Below are 22,569 nucleotides of genomic sequence, written 5' to 3'. Positions count from 1 at the left end.
TATCTGAACTAAAAGCAGAAAAAGTCATATAGATGCTTATCCTGAATACTGGGAAACACCTGGTTATGTTTGGAAACACTCATTTGTAAAATATAAAATACTAACATTTTAAATTTCTCACCTACCTATCTGATAGGACATAAAGACAGTCTGGATCAGTTATCTCATTGAAAAAAAAATAGTGTGCCGAGGCTAGGTAGTTTTTTAGAAACTTCAAAGTGATCTTATCAGCATGAAAATACAGATATTTTTTAAGAGTGTAACACATTGAAATTTCCCTCTTAAAGAATCTAATGTGACTGCTTTCTTGCATGTCAGAATGATTCTTTTTTTAAGCAGCTAAAGTCAGTTATAAGTACAAACTTTGTGATATCAATTTGGCAAGACAATACTTCATGGCTCTGTCTACCAGTGTTGGCAGAAAGTAACTTTGCCCCATGATGGAAGCTGGTTCATTATAGTTCCTTTTTCTTGAAAGTTTTGGTGTATTATATGAGTGTATAATAGTAACATCCAAATTAATTTACGTGGAGTCATTTAGAATATTGATTAAGACAGTATAGATGAACTGTAACATGAAAAAAAAACCATACTTAAAGATGGACAGCTTTGACTCCTGAGAGATTCAATGATATCTATAATATGGAAAATCTAGGGTTAGTTTAAAATAGGGAGAACTTCGAACTTAAATTTTTAAATTGCAAGTGAGACATTAGGACTTGATATAAAAAGCGATGTCATAACATGGAGAGAACACTAAATTAGGAGTTTCAAGACCTGCATTCTGATTTTAAATGCTCCTTGGACTTGGTATAAAATTCTTAGAAAAGTCATTGTCCCACTCTAGGTGACAGATTCTTCAACAATAAAATAAGTAGCTTTGATTATATTCTCTCCAGAATCCACTCCTATACAAAAATTTAAAAAATATATCAGAAATTATGGATAGGCAGATCTGGCATTGTACAGAAAATAATTATGAACATAGGATGTAGAGTGAGTCTTTGAAAAAGTTCACAGAAAGTGTGTATTATGAAAAAACTGCATGGATTTAAAAAACCTTTTGCACTAGAATAAGCTTATCACATTTCCAGGAATTTTTGAGGTACACACATATTTATGAAAGACATATTTTATAAATTGGCTTATTAGGAAAATATATATGAAGAAAAGTATTTTCCCATAAGTTAATAACTCAGAAGTATTCATGATTGCAAATTCCACTAAAATATTACATTGTGTCTTTAAGGTCCAAGAGGCTTCTGTGTCTGTGCCTTGCAACCAGGATCGTGCACACCGTGTCAAGTTCTCTTCAAGGTGTGTATCTCTGATTTCTATATTCAAATTACTCATGATTAATTATCACATGGAAAACTCAACTTTGTTTCCTTGATATTAGTTCTCTATAATGTCAGAACTAGAATATCAGCATTTGCATCATTGACCCACATTTAAAACCTTAACTGCAAAGATCCATTAACCAAATGTTTCACATTTGGACATAATCCACTCACTATGTCATGTAGTTTGAGAATTAGCTGGTGAGAGTCACAATTAAAATAAGAAAAGAAAGAAATGAGGGCCAGCATTGTAGTGCAGCAAGTTAAGCCACTGCCTGGAACACCGGCATCCCATATGAGCACGAGCTCAAGTCCTGGCTGCTCTGCTTCCAAGCCAGCTCCCTGCTAATGCACCTGGGAAGGCAGTGGATGATGGCTCAAGTGCTTGGGCCCCTGCACCCACATGGGAGACCCAGATGGAGTTACAGGCACCTGGCTTGGGACTGGCCATTGTGGCCATTTGGGGAATGAACCAGCAGATGGAAAATCTCTGTGTTCTGCCTATCCAGTAAATAAATAAATCTGCCTTTTTAAAAGAAGCAAATAAGTCTGTCTTTTTAAGAGAAATAATGACAATGACTTCTTTGACAGAGTTACATCATTAATTATAGTAGATAAAAAGACATGCACTTTCAAGTGGCTTTTCTTGTATGTGCTGCATAATAAAGCACAAATACATATTATCCCTGAACTCGGAAGTTAATGTAGCAGATGAGCAAGCCTGAAAATTACCTATGGTCAAAATCAACTTTCAGGCTCAATATTATAGCAATAAAATATAACATGTAATATCAATACCAGCCACTGGAGTTTTTGATCATTACTGTATTGATCATCTTCAGTTATCTTCAAAAGTCATATTCCATATTTTAGATGAAGTGTGCAACGTGTTTTTTGAAGTCCAACTTTTAAAATAGATATCATTCAAAAATCATATCCTCTCCAACTCCAGCTCACAGTATAGAGGACTCAGATTAATCCATTCAGCCAGCCATCAATAAATATTTTTGAGTACTCACTATATTCAAGATATTAGACCATGTGGTCCAGTGGCATCCAGTTGATATTATGCAGTATGTATATTCCTACCTCAGTAATTTTTTACAACTCCATATATTTATGTCTTCAGATTTTACTGGTTTACAGAAGCCTTGAAAAAAGTGGAAAAGAAGACTGTGAACTTTCTTTTTCTCAGCACTCAATGAATGAGTTGTCATGGTCCTTCTGACCTCAAAGGGAAGAAAATAGTTTTAAGTAGTTGTCTTTGATATCTTGGAAGATAACTTTAATAAAATCTACTATATAAAAATTAATCCTAGTGTTAAACTAGGAATGATTAATTACTTTATAGAAGGGATTCAGAGTTCACCAATAGCAAATAGGTTGGTTTTAAATATGAATAAACTTAAAAAAATTAATTTAAATGAAGCTCGAGTCTTTCCTGAAATGTTGGGCCATAGAAAATACTTTTGTCTGCTCCAGGTCTAAGTCAATAGCCAAATTCCTTCCCATATAAAAATTCCACAGCAGCTATAAAATGTAGTAGCATGATCCAGATCAATTTTCTAGATAGTCTTTAAATTTGAATAGTAAAACTATTGTACCCTTCATGTCCATTCATCTATCTATGTACCTCTGGAAGAGGACATAAAATATTAACCCCATGCATCTAAAATCAGGTTAATCATAGTAGAATGTGGCTTAACAATGGCACATTTGATCATGTTAAAATACTCGCATGCACTGTAATATTCTGGTTATTGCTGTACTATACAGGTAATAATATTATCTGAATATTAGCTTAGAGAAATTTTATAGGATTTTTTAAGAAATACAGTATGTGAAGAAAACATATATTACATGGAAACAGGTTTCTTATTCCTATATATTGGCTGTTGTTTCTATGTTCTAGATAAAATAGTAAGTTGGGGAAAATGGAAACTGGAAAATATCATTTAAGCTTAACTTCCTTTCAGATTGATATCTAGCTATATTTTAAGCAAAACTGTTTGTTGGTCTTTATGTTGCGTTGTACACTCCCCTTGTGAATGTGAGGGCATCGCACATGCTTTTCTGTCTTTTCATTAGTGTTCTTCAGCTGTCTCTTCTGGAAGAAGCTGAGAAGCCCATTGAGAACAGAGAAAGAAGTTCACAAAATCCTGAAAATTGCCCAGCAGCATCAGGTGATTCAGAGCATAAAGTTTCCACAGTCAAAATACAAAGCTAATGTTTATCAGCTTGTATTTCAGAAGTCAAGAAAGAAGGAAAAAAATCAGCAGTGTTAGGGAAGCCACACAGGATTAGAAGCAGAAGGTCCCTGGATTTGGCAGTTGTGTGCTTGGGGTTGACCTTTGACAAATGGAAAACGATTTTTCTGGATTCTGCTTTTCTTTGGGTGGTAGTTAGGAATGTGTCTAGAGAGGCAAGGCAGTCAACTTTATTTGATTTCTGAACTAGGTGAGAAAAAATGGGAAAACAGCTTGAACAAGGCCTCTCCAATAGTCACATTTATAAGCAACCTTTAGAATATTGGATGGAGTAATTGTGTTTTATATATTATTTCGTGATCTCAAAATATGATATATCCAGTAGTTACAAACTGATGACTTCACTCAGAACACATAAAAAAATAAATCAATCAAATCACATAGACTAACTTTACAAATTGTGATACGAATTGCAAACAACTATTTTTTTTAAATGTGTATTTGAGAGATTTAAATGAGTTACAGATTTGTAAAACATTAGAATAAACAAAACCAAAACTGTGCCTTAGATCACAAAACCTGGAATTAAGCTGTTTTAAACAAATTTGGTGAGTTATGTAAAGGAATAATGCCTGATTGAGTTCCTGAGCCATCTATAATAATGTAGAATACAGATTTTACTACGATGCCAGTTATATAAAAAGAATACATATGAACTTTTCAAAAAATTGAATATTGAAAGATCTTAAAAGTCTTATTCTTCCTAAGTAGCAGTAGTAGTAGTAGTAGTAGTAAAGTGACTCCTGAGCAGAAATACTATATTGTGACAAATAAGAGTGAGTGAAGAATAACCTGAAGAATGTTTGTTTTTCCAGAAACTTATCTTTCTAGTTCAGTGAGGGCTAATTTTTCTAACAGTGGGATAACTTACTAGAACTTGAAGGAAATTTCATATAAGGTCCCAAGGCAGTCATGAATGTTAACTAGAGGGAGAAGGGAATAATATCTGTGCAAAAAATAGTGAACTTTTCAGCTCTAAAAGTCAATGATTTGATTATGGGTGCTATGTAGACCATTTGAGGTTCTCATGACATTACATGCTTCATTATGGAGCAAATCAGAGCACCTTGCTACAGATTTGCCTCAAAATCTCAGAGTACTAACCCAGACTTCTTATTTGATATGCTAGCACACCAAAAGCCTTGAAAGTAAATGGTTTTCTGCAGAAAAATAATAAGTGACAAAAGTATAACAGCACCAGGAGATTGGGACTCAAAGTGTAAGATATGTTCAGTGTAATGCTCTCAGATGACAGCAATGTTTTACAAATACCTCATTTTTGGAGTTGTTGTGTCTGCTCTCTGGTTATATAAACCAAGGCTGAAAATAAATGAGGAGTAGTAGTATTTATCATTACAGTCCAAGCACATAGAAACAATCAAAAGGGAACTCAGTGTTCCTTCAATAGCTTTTTCCAAGCACACTAATCTAGACCTACTGATTTTTGAATCTGTTAAATATTCTTGCTGTATTCTCACCACAGTTGCAATTTACCTTACCACAACTCAGTATCAAAAGCTAGAATTGCAGATCAGATGAATGTGCATTGGAAATGAAAGTACCTGGACTGTGGAGCTGAGCTGTCCAGTATGATCACCAGTAGCAACGTGTGGCTATTAAAATGAGAACAAGGGAAGAAAATAAAATGCAGTTAAAAATCAATTTCTCAGGCACATTGACTATATTCCAAATGTTTAATAGTCATGAGTGATTAGTGACGACTGTAGGGACAGTGCAGATATAGAATGTGTTCATCACTGCGGAAAATTCTATTGTATAACAGTGGTATAGAAAGATCCCCAGCTTTATTTTAATAAAAAAGGGCAATTATGTTTTGTCTATTTTTAGTAATTCACTGTTCAACTGTGTTGAAATTACTTGAGGATATATCATTGGCAGAAATTGGTGGTGCGGATTGCAGAGTCAACTCCCCTGTTAAGAGTTTTGTTAACCTATCATCTTCTAATATCGTCTATTGGGCTTTCTCTTCTAATTAGTACGTGAAGCCAGTGATACTCCCAGATAGTCCTATCCTTTGTACATTCGTTTTTTTTAAAAATGGATCTACCTGGCAGCCAGCATAATGTTTATCTTCTTGCACAAATAGAAGTATTTAGCAAGTGTACACTTAATTGTGCAAGCAGAAAAGCTATCTTTGTCTCCAGAGGGAACAAAACAGAAATTGGAATCCTGGCTCCATGGAAATTTACCAGGTGATACTTCCTAAAGGAAATTACAGAGACTGCAAGGAAAACAATGAATTAAACTGTTGTACCTACTAAAGAAGTAAAGGCAATGTCTGCAATCGCTGCTGTTATGAATGTGTTTCTGATATTCCACAGAATCTTCTTCTGAGGAAGAGAGTCCTGTGACTGGGAGGAGATCCCAGTCCTCGCCGCCTTATTCTACTATTGATCAAAAGTTGCTGATTGATGTCCATGTAGGTTTGCGTCTTAACATCTTTGTTTTTTTTTTTTTTAATTTTCGATTTGTTTTCATTTATACATGTTCAGTTGAGTGAGGAAAGGTTAAAGAGATTCACTTTCTCTTTTGTTAGTCTCTTGTAGATTCCCATTGTTGTGCTAGCTTGCAGTATATGAAGTCTAGAAATTAAATTTGAAATAAGAAAGCCCTTAATTGATAATTTTATTTTCCACCATTCTGTGCTAGTTAGAACATACTTGAGAGGGGCCGGCACCGTGGCTCACTTGGTCAATCCTCCGCCTGCAGCGCCAGCATCCCATATGGGTGCCAATTCTAGTCCTGGTTGCTCTTCTTCCAGTCCAGCTCTCTGCTGTGGCACGGGAGTGCAGTGGAGGATGGCCCAAGTGCTCGGCCCCTGCACCCGCATGGGAGACCAGGAGAAAGCACCTGGCTCCTGGCTTCGGATTGGCGTAGCACCGGCCGTGGTGGCCATTTGGGGAGTGAACCAACGGAAGGAAGACTCTCTCTCTCTCTCTCTCTCTCTCTCTCTTTCTCTCTCTCTCTCTCTCACTGTCTTTACCCGTCAAATAAAAAAAAAAACATGCTTGAGAGAGAAATGCTAAAGAGCTATTTGTTGAAGGTAATCTTAAGAGAACAGTAGCATTTAGATACTTTTGTTTAATAGCATTTCTTAGGTGAAAAGGCAATACATAAAAATAAAACATTACTGAAAACTAAAATGTCCTCAGATTGTATAACCTTAAAGTGTCTTCCAACTTTTTTGTCAGTGTCTGACCATTCCAATTTTATTTTTGTAATTTTCCCTATCCTACCCTGCATACATATATTCCAGGTTGCCCAAAACTTGCTATATCACACATACCGCACTTAAAAAGTAGGTTTATATTAATTTGTTGTTTAAAAGTGTTTTAAGGTACTTTAAGACAATCTATGACATGTAAAACCAGAGCTGAGAAATTAACATATCAATTTCAAGAATAATGTGTCGATCCCAAATGTAAGGGATAATACAAAAGCAAAAGTGACTATATCCATAGAGCATCAAATCACCTGTTCTATTCTCTAGCATCAAAAGCAAGTGTTTACTCCTCCTACTACAAGTATGGTTATAAAGAAATAAAGTGAGTAAATTTTTCCCTGTGTGATCTAGAAAAGCCACTAACAATCACAGTATGATGTTTGGGTTTTGGCACTCATCATCACTAAAATATTGACTCTATCTAGTGAGTGAACCTTTTTTTTTTCTATTGAAAATATATTTTAAAGTGTTGTGAGCTTGGGATCTTTCCAATGTAGAAGAAAAACGAAAGGCTTACTAGAGATTACATTAATGTTTCTTGTGCACACAGGTTCCAGATGGATTTAAAGTAGGAAAAATATCACCCCCCGTATACTTGACAAATGAATGGGTGGGCTATAATGCACTCTCTGAAATCTTCCGGAATGATTGGTTAATTCCTGCACCTGTCGTTCAGCCACCTGAAGAGGATGGTGATTATGTTGAACTCTATGATGCTGGTGCTGGTACAGAAGGTGATGATGGTGATTCTAATGATGCTTATGAAGATACTTATGACCATGCCAATGGCCGTGATGGATTGGATAACCAGTTTGATCAGGCTAATTTTGTCCGCAAGGGCCATGGTGGTCAGGACAACACTGATGAGTTTGGTGATGTAGCGAATAATCGCAATGATGCTCCTATTTGGCCAAGGTTGGTTTTTCTGTTTTTAGTTAGAATCTATGTTTTATTACTTCAGAATTATTTGAATATTTAACTCATTTTTAAAATTTATTATGAAGAAAGTGAATGAATTATACTTGTTTATGTGTACATTATTCTATTTTCAATAATTTTAAATTTTTCTAATGCAGAACACTTAAATTTTCAGTTTGTGTGCTATTTTATTAGTATTTAACAGTTTCATTATAACTGTAATTGTCTCGGCATTTAATTGAATGCCACTGAATCATTAAACTGCAAATTCACAACTAGAGTGAGAAATAACGTGACAAAGTGTACTACTTAATAATCTTAAGGTAAAGTCCTGCTATATGTGAGCAGAGGAAGCATTTCTCAAACAGTTATCAATATAAGTAACATATATAAAATGAATTTTATCTGGTTGATTTATGGAGAAATTTGCAAGAGCTCTTTTGATTTTTTTCTAACTAAAAAAAACTCGACAAAGAAGTCCATTGTCAAAGAAATTTGCTTTTAGAATCACCACAGATATGGTTGTCTAGTGTTTCTCTTATGCAAATAGATAATTGAGACATTTCATTAAGCTTGGTGTTTTTAGCAAATAATGAAATGACTATTTAGCTCTATAATATATGAAGTCTTCATTACTGAACTTCCTAATAGGAGTAGTAGACCAGTGGGATCTGTAGCAAAGCATTTGATACACATGTTAGAAAACTTCAGCAGATGTTAAAATTAACATAAACTATATATATATATTGCAAGAAGAATAATTTAAATGTTGTGCTTGAGCCAAAAATATGGGATTGATCATTCATGTGGCTGTGAAGTTGCTAATGCACTAAGAGTCTGTTGTTTAAGAGAAAATGCATGTTCTCAGTACTAATCTAACGCATTTACCTCCCAAAGAATCCAGTATTTCTTCCCTGTGCCATCCCAATGCAGTCAGGAAATTGATGGTGACAATATTGGTAATTTCACATTTAACACTGACAGGACATTGGGCCATTTTTCTTGTCTATATTGTACCAATAGTGTTCCTGTAGAGTAAAACCAAACTGGGCATGGTAGACATGTGTAAGATACATACTAATTGTTTCATTTGTTAACTTTCATATGCATTTTATTGGGTGGCTTTCTTTAATTAATCGGAGCTTATTATCAGGGCAAGCTATGGCAGAAATGGAAGCAGCGAGCAAGATGGTTATGATGGAAAAGAAGGTGCTGGCAGTGGCCGTGGAATCTATAGATCCAGTAGAAGACACGGAGCAAGCGCATTCTGTGAGGTCAGTGCAGGCATTGGAGACCAGAAAGGACTGGAGGGAAGGGAGGCAGTTGAATTAATGAAGAGTGGAGCCTTTGAACTCAGTGGAGAACAAAATTGCTCAGAGACATTATGATCTAAGACTGATGAGATTCGCATTCCAGGAATCTGAACATCATCAAGAGATTATGCATCATTTGAAAAAGACAAGTCCTTTCATTGTGGATGTGTTTCTCCATGGGATGCATAGGATTTCCCGATATTCCAAATGGATTTTAATATCCTATGCCCAACCCTTAAACATTTTTAACTATAGATGCATGGGTAGATTTGTAATAGTTCTTATTTGGATGGTTCCTCTTGACTTTGATGAACAAAATCTTCTTATTTGTTTGCCTTTGTCACTTAAATCTTATGACGGGGTAATGTCTCAGAATATAACAAGTTTTTTTAATTAATTAGTATATGAAAATTGTGCATATTTTTGTGGTAAAATATAATAATTCAGTACATCTATACAATGTGTAAAATCAAATCAGGGTAATCAGTATTTCTATCTGTTTAAAAGCTTATAATGTCTTTGTGTTGGGGCCCTAAAAATTCTCTTCTGATAATTTATAAATTATATGATAAGTAGTTGCAAACTATAGTCATCTTATTGTGTTTTTGATCACTAGAGCTTCTTATTCCTGTCTAACTCTGTTCTACCCATTGTCTCCCTAACCTCCTTCTGTTTCTCCTCCTCCTTCATAGCCTCTAGTGACCACTATTCTACTCTTTATTCTAGGAAATCAGCTTTTTTAGCTTCCACATGGTGAAAACGTGGTATTGCTCTCTCTCTGCTTTGTTTATCTCACTTACAGTAATGTCTTCAAGGCTCATCCCTGTTGCAAATGACAGGACTTCATTCTTTTCTATGGCTCACTAGTATTCCAGTGTTGTTGATACCACGTTTGCTTTTCCCATTGTTCCATTGATGGACACCTCATTTGATTCCATACCTTGACTGTTGTTACTAGTGCTGCAATAAACATTAGAGTTCAGGCTTCTCTTTGATATCCTGATTTCATTTACTTTGGATATATACCTGGCACAGGGATTGTTAGATCCCATGCTAGACTTAGTTTTATTTATTAATTTGGTTTTGAAACTCCATGTAGCTTTCCATAGTGGCTGTGCTAATTTACATTCTAACCAGCAGTGTATAAGAGTTTCCCTTTCTCATCCTTGCCAGCGTTTATTATTTTTTGTCTTTTTGATTATAGCCATTTTAATTCAGGTGAGATAATCTGTCATTTTTAAGTGTACTAATCAGTGGCATTTTAGTTCAGTCACAGTTGTACAACCATCACTGCTATCGATTTCCAGAACTTGTGTCATCCCTAACAGTTAAATAAATGAACAGTTAAGTTCGAGTTTTTCCAGCTCTTGGTTACCTCTTCTCTATATCTCTAGCTAACAAAGGAGGAGAAGGAACTCGTTTAAATGCTTTCTAGTGGCAAAGCAACATCAGTGGGAAAGTATCTATATATCTGTATCTTTCTGTCTCTCCATCTCTCATTTTCTGTGTGTGTGTATGTGTGTATAACCTATCTATCTGTAAGGACACTTAGAGTAGTTCACGGAAAATACGAATAAAATAAATTTATTTGAGAACTGGCATTGTTGCACAGTGGCTTAAGCTGCCGATTGCGATACCACATCCCTTATGAGTGCCTGTTCAAGTCCTAGCTGATCCACTTCCAGTCCAGCTCCATGCCAAAGCACCTAGGAAAGTAGTGGAAGGTGGTCCAATTATTTTGGACCCACATGAGAGACCTGGATGGTCCAAGTTCCTGGCTTTGGCCTGGCCCAGCCTTGCTTTTGGGGGCTATTTGAGGAGTGAATCAGCAGTTGGACAATCTCTCTCTCTCTCTCTCTCTCTCTCTCTGTAACTCTGCCTTTCAAATAAATAAATATATCTTGAAAAAACAAAAATAAATTTATTTTTGTGCAAAATATTTTGAAATCCATACATAAGTTTTTCATAAAATTCTACATTTTGGTTGTGATAACCTAGGGGATCTCTTACATTAAGGAGATGGAATCATGCAATTTTTGTTCTTCTGTGTCAAGCTAATTTCAGTTAGCATCATATTTTCAAGGTTCATCATTGTGGTAGTTTGTATCAGAATTTCATTCCTTTTTAATGCTGAACAGTATTTCATTGAATTCTTATACCATATTTTGTTTATCCACTCATTTTTCAATGAACATTTGGGTGGTTTCCACTTTTGTCTAGTGTACATATTGCTGCTGTGAGCATTGATGTACAAGTATCCAGTTGAGCCCCTTCTTTTCAGTCCTTTTGGATATATCATCCCCAGGAGGGGAATTGCTGTATCATACAGTACGTCTGTGTTTAACTTTCTGAGGAATTATTAACACAGACGGTTTTAATTGAAGTAATATGCTGTGTTAGACGAAGATGTTTTCATTCACAAAATGTTAACTGCCTTTATAAATAGGTTTAAAATATTCGAGTAGCTCCAGAGATGCTTCAGTAGGAAGTGCCACAGAGAATATTTGCTGGAGCATAAACCAGAAGATATTTGAACTAATTCTTGACAAATGGGAAGTAGCTGAATAGCTGAAAATACAGGTGGGGTTTGAGAGAGAAGAAAGATCATGCCAATATAGTCTCAGTCTACTGTCCTGTCACACAAACTGGCTTTGATAGTTCTATGGTCCCTCATGAGGTAATGTTCCTTGTGCAAGCTGTTCCCTCTGTCTGGAAGGGAACCTCCTCACCTCTTCTCTGCTTGGTGATCCAACTCAATATGATCAACTCAAATATGATGCAACTCAAATATCATCATTGGCTTCCCAAGGCATAATATTATACCATTTTGTCTGTGCTTGTAAGCATTTTGCCCACAGTTCCCATTTTAGTACTTATGACATTGTAATTTAGTTATTTGTTTACTTGCTTTTCTGTTATTCTTGATTTTGAACACTTTAAGAGGAAAAACTATGTCTAAAAGATTATTATTATACTTTGATTATTTTTCTACCAAGTGTGATTATTTTTCTAACAGCTTACCCAAAGTCAGAATCCAGCCTAGGGACTGACCACTGATAGACACACATTCATTATGAAGAAAAGTAAAGAAATAAAATTTTTCAAATGAGAATAAACACTCTTAAATGGTTTCCAGTGGGAAAGAAGCATCAATGGGGGAGCATCTATCTTTCTGTTCCTGTATCTATTCATCTATCTATCTATCTATAAGGGTAATTAAAATAGTTCATGGGAAAAAATTAAGTTCATGAAATCAAAGTTATTTTCACACAAAAATGCTGAAATCCATGTGTAAGTTTTTCATAAAATGTATTTACCATGAGATTTTTGAAGACACCTCATATATATCTGTCATCTATGTATCTATCTTAATTAAAGGAACAATAGAATTGCAGTAGAATGTACCAGAATAGGTTTCATAGAACCCCTAGATATCTCAAGTTATATTAACGAAAGTTTAGAAAATTTGCAGAGTGAATGGATTTTCCTTTTATTTGAATTTCAAGAGAACATGATGCCATACCATGCTTTTGTGGTTGGAAAAGTCACACAAAACAGTATCTGAGAGGGTGGCACAATTCTTTCAGTGCTAAAAATTGCTGTTTCAATACACAGATGATCCCATCAATAGGTAGATTTACCAAAAACCACTGGTATATTTTCTCACATGATATGGCATGCCAAATATATGGTCACACGTTGTGGCTTTATCCTTCAGCATCTTTTTTTTTAAACTTTTATTTAATAAATATAAATTTCCAAAGTACAGTTTTTGGATTATAGTGGCTTTTTCCCCCCATAAGCTCCCTCCCACCCGCAACCATCCCATCTCCCACTCCCTCTCCCATCCCATTCTTCATCAAGATTCATTTTTGATCATCTTTATATACAGAAGATCAATTTAGTATATACTAAGTAAAGATTTCAACCGTTTGCACCCACACAGAAGCACAAAGCGTAAAGTACTGTTTGAGTACTAGTTATAGCATTAATTCACATTGTACAACACATGAAGGACAGAGATCCTACATGGGGTGTAAGTGTACAGTGACTCCTGTTGTTGACTTAACAATTGACACTCTTGTTTATGGTGTCAGTAATCACCCGAGGCTCTTGTCATTAGTTGCCAAGGCTATGGAAGCCTTTTGAGTTCGCCAACTCCGAACTTATTTAGACAAGGTCATAATCAAAGTGGAAGTTCTCTCCTCCCTTCAGAGAAAGGTACCTCCTTCTTTGATGGCCTGTTCTTTCCACTGGGATCTCACTCACAGAGATCTTTCATTTAGGTGTTTGTTTGTTTTGCCACAGTGTCTTGGCTTTCCATGACTGAAATACTCTCATGGACTTTTTAGCCAGATGTGAATGCCTGAAGAGCCGATTCTGAGGCCAAAGTACTGTTTAGGACATCTGCCATTCTATGAGTCTGCTGTGTATCCCGCTTTCCATGTTGGATTGTTCTCTCCTTTTTAATTCTATCAGTTATTATTAGCAGACACTAGTCTTGTTTATGTGATCCCTTTGACTCTTAATCCTATCATTATGATCAATTGTGAACTGAAACTGATCACTTTGACTAGTGAGATGGCAATGGTACATGCCACCTTGATGGGATTGAATTGTAATCCCCTGGCATGTTTCTAACTCTATTGCGTGGGGCAAGTCCGATTGAGCATGTCCCAAATTGTACATCTCCTCCGTCTCTTATTCCCACTCTTATATTTAACAGGGATCACTTTTCAGTTAAATTTAAATACCTAAGAATAATTGTGTGTTAATTAAAGAGTTCAACCAATAGTATTAAGTAGAACAAAAAAAAAATACTAAAAGGGATAAAGTATTAAGTTGTTCCTCGACTGTCAGGACAAGGGCTGATCAATCACTGTTTCTCATAGTGTCCATTTCACTTCAACAGGTTTCCTTTTTGGTGCTCAGTTATTTGTCATTGGTCAGGGAGAACTTATGATATTTGTCCCTTTGGGACTGGCTTATTTCACTCAGCAGGATGTTTTCCAGATTCTTCATCTTGTTGCAAATGACCGGATTTCATTGTTTTTTTATCCTTCAGCATCTTCTGTATAAGTTAATGGAAGCAGGCTAGATTCTTAGTGAAGCCTGTTCAGAGTGTTGAATTTGTGTTGGTTGATTTGCCATCATAGGCTTTGTTATTTGAAAATGATCCCTGCAGGTTTTTTATGCTCCCAGTTCCATAAATGTACCTTGAAGCAGTGGGACGGATCCTCTCACACTGGGCTTTTTACTTTTCCATGTGGCCATTTGGCATAGTGCAGCTGCATATATGCTTCAGAAATAAATTTTGCATCCAAACTGTAGTTCTCTTACCTACTAGCTCCGTGACCTTGAATATATTAGTTAACTGCTCTATACTTTGGTTTCATATAAGGAAATTGGAGATAATTATACTTACTTTTTCGGTTGTGGCAAGGATTCAGGAAGATGTGTAAACAAGATACCTAGTATGGTATCTGGTACATGGTAAATATGTCACAAATGTTAGGTCCCAAATTGTACACTTGAGGAATTAAAGCTCTTTGCATTTTTCCTAACATCAGTTGGCTTAGTAGTAGGTTAGTTCTTTTCTCCTCTGATAACATAGTTGGTTTTTTGTTTTGTTTTTAGTAAACACCAACTTTATAAGAATAGGAACGTTACAATAATGTGTTCTCTTTTCAAATCCTGTGGTTATTTATCCTCTGTTAGCCTCCTAATAAAATCGGTTTGGGATTTCCTTTTAGGAATTAGGTGCTGGAGATGAGGCCTCCTATGCCATGGCCTCAGGTGCTGCACCCTCAGAGCTTGATGATGGAGATGACAATAAAGACATATCAGAATCATCAACACTATCGGGATTTTCTGCCAGCCACTCATCTGCTTCCAGAGGTTCTGAGGGCTCTGTTGATACTGACTTTGCCAGTGCCATTTGTAAGTGTGTTAATATTTGCTAAATGCTATCTGTCGACATATAAATACTAATTAGCCACTGGTTCATGCTGTAGAAGGAATAAATTCATTCTCGTATTCAGTTCACATAAATTCAGCTTGATATATGCTTTTGAAAAATCTCCTTCTGGAGTGGATGTTTAGCCTAATGATTAAGTCACTGGGACACTTGCATCACATATTGGAGTGCCTGAGTTCGAGTCCCAGCTCTGTTCCTGATTCTAGCTTTCTGTTAACGCGCAGCCTGGGAGGCACCAGATGGTGACTCAAGTAGTTGTGTCCATTTCACCCACATGGGAGACCTAGATTGAGTTTCTGGCTCTCAGCTCTGGCTGTTTGCATTTGGGGAGTGAGCCAGTGGATATTCTCTGATATCTCTGATAGTTTCTCTCTTTCTCTCCTTCTCTCTCTCAAATAAATAAAATAGTAATTTTTAAAAAATGTTTGTCCCACTGAACTTTTGTTGTACCTAAATTGAAGCTACATGTGAAAAATTGAATTCCTCACCGTTTTTTTTTTTCAACTCTAATCATAGTATCAAAAAATGTTCTCATTTGGCAATGTATTTTTTCTTTTTTTTTAATTTTTGAGATAACCTTTTAATTTACATTATAGTCAAAGGCTTAATGCTTACTAAATAAAAACTTCAACAAATCAAAAGTGAAAAGAATATATTCAGCAGGAAATAGGCAAGGGAATAAACAATATTTATTTGGTTTGTCGTTAATTTAAGAGAGACTGAAGCACGCACACACACACACACACACACACACAGAGGCGGGGAGAGAGAGAGAGAGCGAGTGAGCCAGAGCCATCTGCTGCTTGAATATCCAAATGTTTGCAACACTCAGGTATGAGCCAGGCTGAAGTGAAGCCAGGAGCCTGGAATTCATTCCAGTTCCTCCATATGTGTGGCAGGGACCCAAATACTTGAGCCATCATCTGCTGCCTCTCAGGGTGCACATTAATAGAGGTTGGAATCAGGAGCAGAGCCAGGTCTCAAATGTAGGCATTCTGATATGGGATGCTGCCCCAAATGTATTTTATGCATTTGTGTTAAATGTGTCGTGTTGACTATATGCTTTGTATTATCTGATGGCTTAAATTACTGGAACGATACCTCTAGTGAAGCATAGAACACAACAAAGGAAAGGGAGCTCTTCTAGGCTGTTTTTCATGTTTAGAAGCAGTAAAGCGCCTATATAGTATTTAGTCATTTCTCTCAATATCTCCCTCTCACTTCTTCACAGTATATGCTGGTTTTGTGGAAGTACCTGAAGAATTACCTAAGCGACCCTCTGATGTCAATGTTAACCCACTCTATGTCTCGTCTGCAAGTAAAAAACCACTAATCCACGTGTATGAAAAGGAATTCACTTCTGAGATCTGCTGTGGTTCTTTGTGGGGTAAGTTTGGTGTCTTAAAACTGAGGTTTTTTTTTTTCCAAGAATGTATTTTAACCTAAGTACCAAACATGGGACACATCATAGACATAAAAATGTGTTTGCTATTACCAAACCATTAGCAATCAAATAAAAAATGTATTTATAGTGGTTAATTTGCTTAGAATTGGTTTTGCTAACTTTTTCACTCTGTGCAGCTTCAAGTTTGAATTGTTGGGTCCCATTTTTTTTATTCTATTCTTTTGCTTTAACATGAATTAATTTGACTCAAATATAAAATTGGACTAGGTTGTAATTATTTGAAAATTTGAACTTGTTATTTCTTTTTTGGGTTGAGTTCAATATATGATACCTGATAAGGTATTAAAAGAAAGATTTCTGCAAGACCTTGATTTTTAAACAGTGTCAAGGATTTGTAGAAAAAGTTCTTTCTATAATGTCTCAACATTAATAGACTCTCTCAATCCTTTGTTACAGAAGAAGTATAACCACATCGGTAGTGCTGAGACAATATTTCACCTCAAGCCAGTCTGAATCATAAATGCAATAGAATAAATGAATATAAGAAGGGGAGAAATCCAAAGTAAATGCCAACCTCCAACTTTTGCACTTCCATAGATTTTGCTTCATGTATGAATGAATAGGAGAGAGAGTTTTAAATTGGAAATAGAACAGGCTAGCAAACATTATTGTAATATGGATTGGGCCGGCGCTGCGGCTCAACAGGCTAATCCTCCGCCTAGCGGCGCCTGCACACCAAGTTCTAATCCCGGTCGGGGCGCCGGATTCTGTCCCGGTTGCCCCTCTTCCAGGCCAGCTCTCTGCTGTGGCCAGGGAATGCAGTGGAGGATGGCCCAAGTCTTTGGGCCCTGCACCCCATGGGAGACCAGGAGAAGTACCTGGCTCCTGGCTTCGGATCAGCGTGGTGTGCCGGCCGCAGCGCACCAGCCGCGCCGGCCATTGGAGGGTGAACCAATGGCAAAAGGAAGACCTTTCTCTCTGTCTCCCTCTCTCACTGTCCACTCTGCCTGTCAAAAAAAAAAAATTGTAATATGGATCGAACAACTTAGGGAAAGAGTACCATCTTTAAAAGTTGTGCTAATTTAACATCTCAGACAAAAGGTGGCTTTAACATTTGTCTGGCAACTACCTAGAAATGTCAGTAACAACTACTATTGCACTTTTATAACTTGCGATGTTGTATTTTAAAAATCAAAAGATTATAGCAAAAATCGGCTGTGATTTCCCCTTTGTTCTTGATTCTCCCGTGAGAGGAAGGTGAAGTTTCTAGATCGGCATGGGCTGGAAATTAGAGAACTGCTAAAGGACAGAGTGGGAAAATGACGGCACACACATTTATCTCTTCTCCTCATCCCCACAGAGTGCACAGATTCTCCTATCTGGCTGATTGTCGCCTGTGTCTCATTTACAGGGACAAACTCCCACAATAATCTGAAGTATATTGTAACTTTAGTTCTATCTTCGCGTTTAATCCTCTTGTTGGATCTTTAAACAGTGTTTATATTTGAATAAATAGAGCCAACCCACAGATAAAAGGAGTGTAGGAATTTAGATTTGTGAAGGTAGGAAATAATTTCAGAGGCATGTAGCAATGTAAATTTTTCATATATGTATGAACATAGAATCCCTCAATTTTTAATTATTTTAAAAGCGTGAAAACCTTTATGGTTAGGAATGAGAAACTGACCCTTTTTATATACTAGACTAAGGCTATTTAATGATAATTTGGAAAAGGGTCATTTGAATAGTGTTTTTTTCTTCTTACTATTTGTTGAATTATTAGTATTAAGGTTAACCTTATGAGTATAAATTAAACTGAAAGTAGATCATTGTAAAAATTAAAAGAGTAAGATAGGAGGAGAAAGAGTGGGAGTGTGGGCAAGAGGGAGGGTAGGGTAGGAAGCATCGCTGTGCTTCTAAATCTGAATATATGAAATACATGAAATTTATTCACCTTAAAAAATTTTTTTAAAGAAAATGGTTGATTGATTTTGATCAAGTTTGGGGTACTACTAATGAGTGTTAAGATAGATTTAAAATTCTGTTTATGATATAGTCTACCAAACACCAGTCAGTGGAATACTGCCAGAAAGTGGGTTATCATCTATATTTTCATGTTTTTCTTTTTTTTTTTTTTTTTTTTTTTTTTTTTTTTTTTTTTTTTTTTTTGACAGGCAGAGTGGACAGTGAGAGAGAGAGACAGAGAGAAAGGTCTTCCTTTGCCGCTGGTTCACCCTCCAATGGCCGCCGCTGCAGCCGGCGCACCGCGCTGATCCTGGCAGGAGCCAGGAGCCAGGTGCTTTTCCTGGTCTCCCATGGGGTGCAGGGCCCAAGCACCTGGGCCATCCTCCACTGCACTCCCTGGCCATAGCAGAGAGCTGGCCTGGAAGAGGGGCAACCGGGACAGAATCCGGCGCCCCAACCGGGACTAGAACCCGGTGTGCCGGCGCCGCAAGGTGGAGGATTAGCCTATTGAGCCATGGCGCCGGCTCTATTTTCATGTTTTTCAATGAAATTTGTTCTGTTGATAGACAGTATGTAGTTACACAGTGTGAGGCTAACATTAGCTTAAAATGATAAAAGTCACCTTTACATAGCTCAGCTTACTGGCATAGCAAAGTAGTAATATAAATGCCATTACAAACATAATCTGAGCTAATATCGCATTTTTCTCTTTTATATATGAACAGGAGTCAATTTGCTGCTGGGAACCAGGTCTAATTTGTATCTGATGGACAGAAGTGGAAAGGCAGACATTACAAAACTTATAAAGCGAAGACCTTTCCGCCAGATTCAAGTCGTGGAGCCACTCAATTTGCTGATTACCATCTCTGGTTTGTTTAAGAACTAAAATTAGCTGAGTAATTATGCAGATTAATTAGGCTGCAAACTGGGTTAAAGACTTTCTCAGGTGAAAGTGTTCATAAGAGAACACTTTAAATTTAGCACTTAATTGGGACAACAGATATTCCTACTCTGATTTTCTTTTACTATGTAAGCTAACTTCCTTTTTCTGTGGTGCTCTTGATCTAGATTAGCGGTAAGACGAAGCACACTGTTTGCATATTCGTTGGTTCTCTTCTGAGTAGCGTCCTACCACTTACAGCGCTGATTCTCCTCCTGTGCACACACACAACCACACCAATATCCAACATAAACTTTTCTTGTGATGTGTTAGGAGCAAGACTAAGAAGAGACTTGACCCTGGCACAGAATTATCCTAAGAGCATACACATAGGTTTAGTCACAGGAATGGATGCACTAAAGAGCGCTGCACTTTCCCCATAGGAAGCTGGAATCCTTAGTTTTGCTTATCCGGAGCCAGAATCACTGAATAGGAGAGAGCACATAAATGGCTGTAAACAATGATTGTGATTGTTCAGCAGGATTTGCTCTCTGGAAGGCACTAGCTTTAAACTGACAATATGCAAAAAAGGGAGGGAGAAAGTAAAAATGGAATACAATGATGTGAATCACAGTAATTTACATCAAGTTATATGTTTATATATGATAGCATAATCAGTGTGCTGTGCAAATTGCCATGTTGTATATTAATGATTATATATATGCCTAAATATGACTTACTGTACTGTAAATTTTGGTTAGAGGGGAAAACCCTACATAGGTATGCTCAGACTTACTTTTTTAAAAATAGTGTTTCATGGTGATTCATTTATAGTTGTTTGAGGTACACAGGAGCAATATTTAGTTTGTGAAAACATCTGTGTGGGTTACAGCCTACACATCAGGGTAACACATTTCCTTTTATGCAGCTTTCTCTAACCCAAGCGTGCCCTTCTTCAATACTTGAACTTCTCTCAGATGTGAATAAATGGGGGCCAGTGCTGTGGCCTAGTGGTCCTTGCGATGCTGGCATCCCATATGAGCAGTGGTTCGAGTCCTGGCTGCTTCACTTCCGGTCTAGCTCCTTGCTAATGCACCTGGGAAAGCAGTGAAACATGGCATATGTGCTTGAGCACCTGCCATCCACGTGGGAGACCCAGATGAAGTTCCGGGCTCCTGTCTTCGGCCTGGCCCAGGCCTGAGTGTCTCTGCTTCTCTCCTGTCTCTGTAACTATGCCTTTCAAATAGATAAAAAAATCTTGCTTTGAAAAAAGTGGATAATATTTGCACCAAATAGTTTTAAGGACAGCAGCACAGTAAAATACTCAATAGTTTAAAGTGAAAATTTGTTTTACCACTTAGGAATAAAAAGGATGTAAACATAGTCACATGAAGCCTAATATTGCTTTAAAAATATTATGTAAAACTACATTAAAGATTATTTACATAAATAAAGAAAAACACTATTATTGGGCTTAGAAATCTTATAATAATAAATTCTATAAATGGCTAACAGGGAATGGCTAATGTAGGAAGATAAATTTGTGATTTTAATGGCCGTTGTTTTCCGAATGAATTGTAAGGTTTTGCTAGGATTTACAATTAGAAAATTAGCATTAAAGATAAATTAGACCGAGGAAATATAATGAAACTATTTAGTCATTTTGTAGGCTTGCTGGAATGACAGAATACAAAGAGACCTATCCCAGTGGCCCTAAATACCCAAACAGTGAATGCTCAGACGTATTACCAGCGACAGCTTCTACAGCTGTGATCCCCAGAGGGCTTAGGACTTAGGAAAAAGCCAAGGGACAAATGAATAGATGATATTTCCGATTCCTGTGCATTCTCAACCTGTTCCAAAGAAGTGTCTTAGATACATTTCAGATAGGCACACAGGGAGCTGGTAGACAACCTTAACTATGTCTTTGAAGTGAGATCCTAAGAAAGAATTGTCTGGGGCCAGTGCTGTGGCGCAGCGGGTTAAAGCCCTGGCCTGAAGTGCCAGCATCCCATGTGGGTGCAGGTTCTAGTCCCGGTTGCTCCACTTCCAATTCAGCTCTCTGCTATGGCCTGGGAAAGCAGTAGAAGATGGCCCAAGTCCTTGGGCCCCTGCACCCACATGGGAGATCTGGAGGAAGCTCCTGGCTCCTGGCTTTGGATCGGCACAGCTCCAGCCATTGCAGCCATTTCGGGAGTGAACCAGCAGATAGAAGACCTCTCTCTCTCTCTGTTTCTACCTGTCTCTTTAATCCTGTCTTTCAAATAAATAAATAAATCTTTAAAAAAAGAAAGAATTGTCTATCACTTTTCCAAACTCTGAAGAGGAGAATTTGATGTGATATACTTTTTTAAAAATCGTTTTTGGTTTAATGAAAACATTTCCTTAAAAAGACAAAATACCTTTATTTTGCAAAAAATTATTTATTTATTTGAAAGGCACAGCACTAGAGAGGGAGACACAGGGGAAGAGAGAGAGAAGAGAGAATGAGAAAGAGAATGACACATCTTCCATTCTCTGGTTCATTCCCCAAATGGCTGTGGTAGCCAGGTCTGGTCCAGGCCAAAGCCTGGATCTCCCACGTGGGTGGCAGGGGCCCAACCACTTTGATCATCCCTACTGCCTTTCCATGCATATTAGCAGTAAGGGGGATCAGAAACAGAGCACCTGGGCCACAAACCTGCACTCTGATATGGTAACATCACAAGTGATGACTTCACCCACTATGCCACAATGCCAGCTCCTCACTTTACCTTTTTGTTCTTCTAAGAAATGAAAAAAAAATATTGAATTGAAATATTGTATCTGTTTATCAGGTCGTAAGAACAGACTTCGAGTGTATCATTTGACCTGGTTGAGAAACAAGATTTTGAATAATGATCCAGAAAGTAAAAGAAGACAGGAGGAAATGCTGAAGACGGAGGAAGCCTGCAAAGCCATTGATAAGTTGACAGGCTGTGAACACTTCAGTGTCCGTAAGTCCCATTTCGTGTTTACCATAGTTATATACGTTTTGCTTCCTGTCATTTGGTGAAGTACATGATTGCGAAAGACAAAATGGAGAGAGGAAAGGATTTGCAACTTCAAATACAGAAATCAAAGAATTTCATTGAGACATCTTCCAGGTCTTCCATGCTACACTCTTGACAGTTCCTGAGAAAATATTGACTGGCTGATAAAGCTAATGAAGTTAAGTTTGAGTAATTCCTCACCTTTCTTCCCTTCCCAGTCACCCTAAGCATTCCAAAAAAAAAAACAAT

At 37.1% G+C, this 22,569-nt stretch overlaps 1 protein-coding gene across 5 annotated transcripts in view; it reads left to right on the top strand.

The window, feature by feature from the left end:
• Window positions 1-22,569, top strand: part of NRK (Nik related kinase) — a 142,410-nt gene that overhangs the window by 102,568 nt on the left and 17,273 nt on the right. For 3 of the 5 annotated variants that reach the window (XM_008272834.5, XM_017349989.4, XM_070066760.2), the window contains exons 15-23: window positions 1,250-1,317; window positions 3,429-3,523; window positions 5,950-6,047; window positions 7,402-7,766; window positions 8,923-9,043; window positions 14,836-15,022; window positions 16,291-16,446; window positions 19,155-19,298; window positions 22,126-22,284. In XM_008272834.5, the coding sequence (XP_008271056.2) occupies window positions 1,250-1,317; window positions 3,429-3,523; window positions 5,950-6,047; window positions 7,402-7,766; window positions 8,923-9,043; window positions 14,836-15,022; window positions 16,291-16,446; window positions 19,155-19,298; window positions 22,126-22,284 (1,393 nt within the window). The remainder of the gene's footprint in view (window positions 1-1,249; window positions 1,318-3,428; window positions 3,524-5,949; window positions 6,048-7,401; window positions 7,767-8,922; window positions 9,044-14,835; window positions 15,023-16,290; window positions 16,447-19,154; window positions 19,299-22,125; window positions 22,285-22,569) is intronic. The other 2 variants (XM_089324192.1, XM_070066759.2) reach the window with 1 other exon arrangement.

Source organism: Oryctolagus cuniculus, chromosome X (assembly GCF_051225735.1).
Source record: "Oryctolagus cuniculus isolate XC-2025 breed Fujian yellow rabbit chromosome X, ASM5122573v1, whole genome shotgun sequence".
Taxonomy (NCBI): Eukaryota; Metazoa; Chordata; class Mammalia; order Lagomorpha; family Leporidae; genus Oryctolagus; species Oryctolagus cuniculus.
This window is presented reverse-complemented; position numbering and strand designations above follow the sequence as displayed.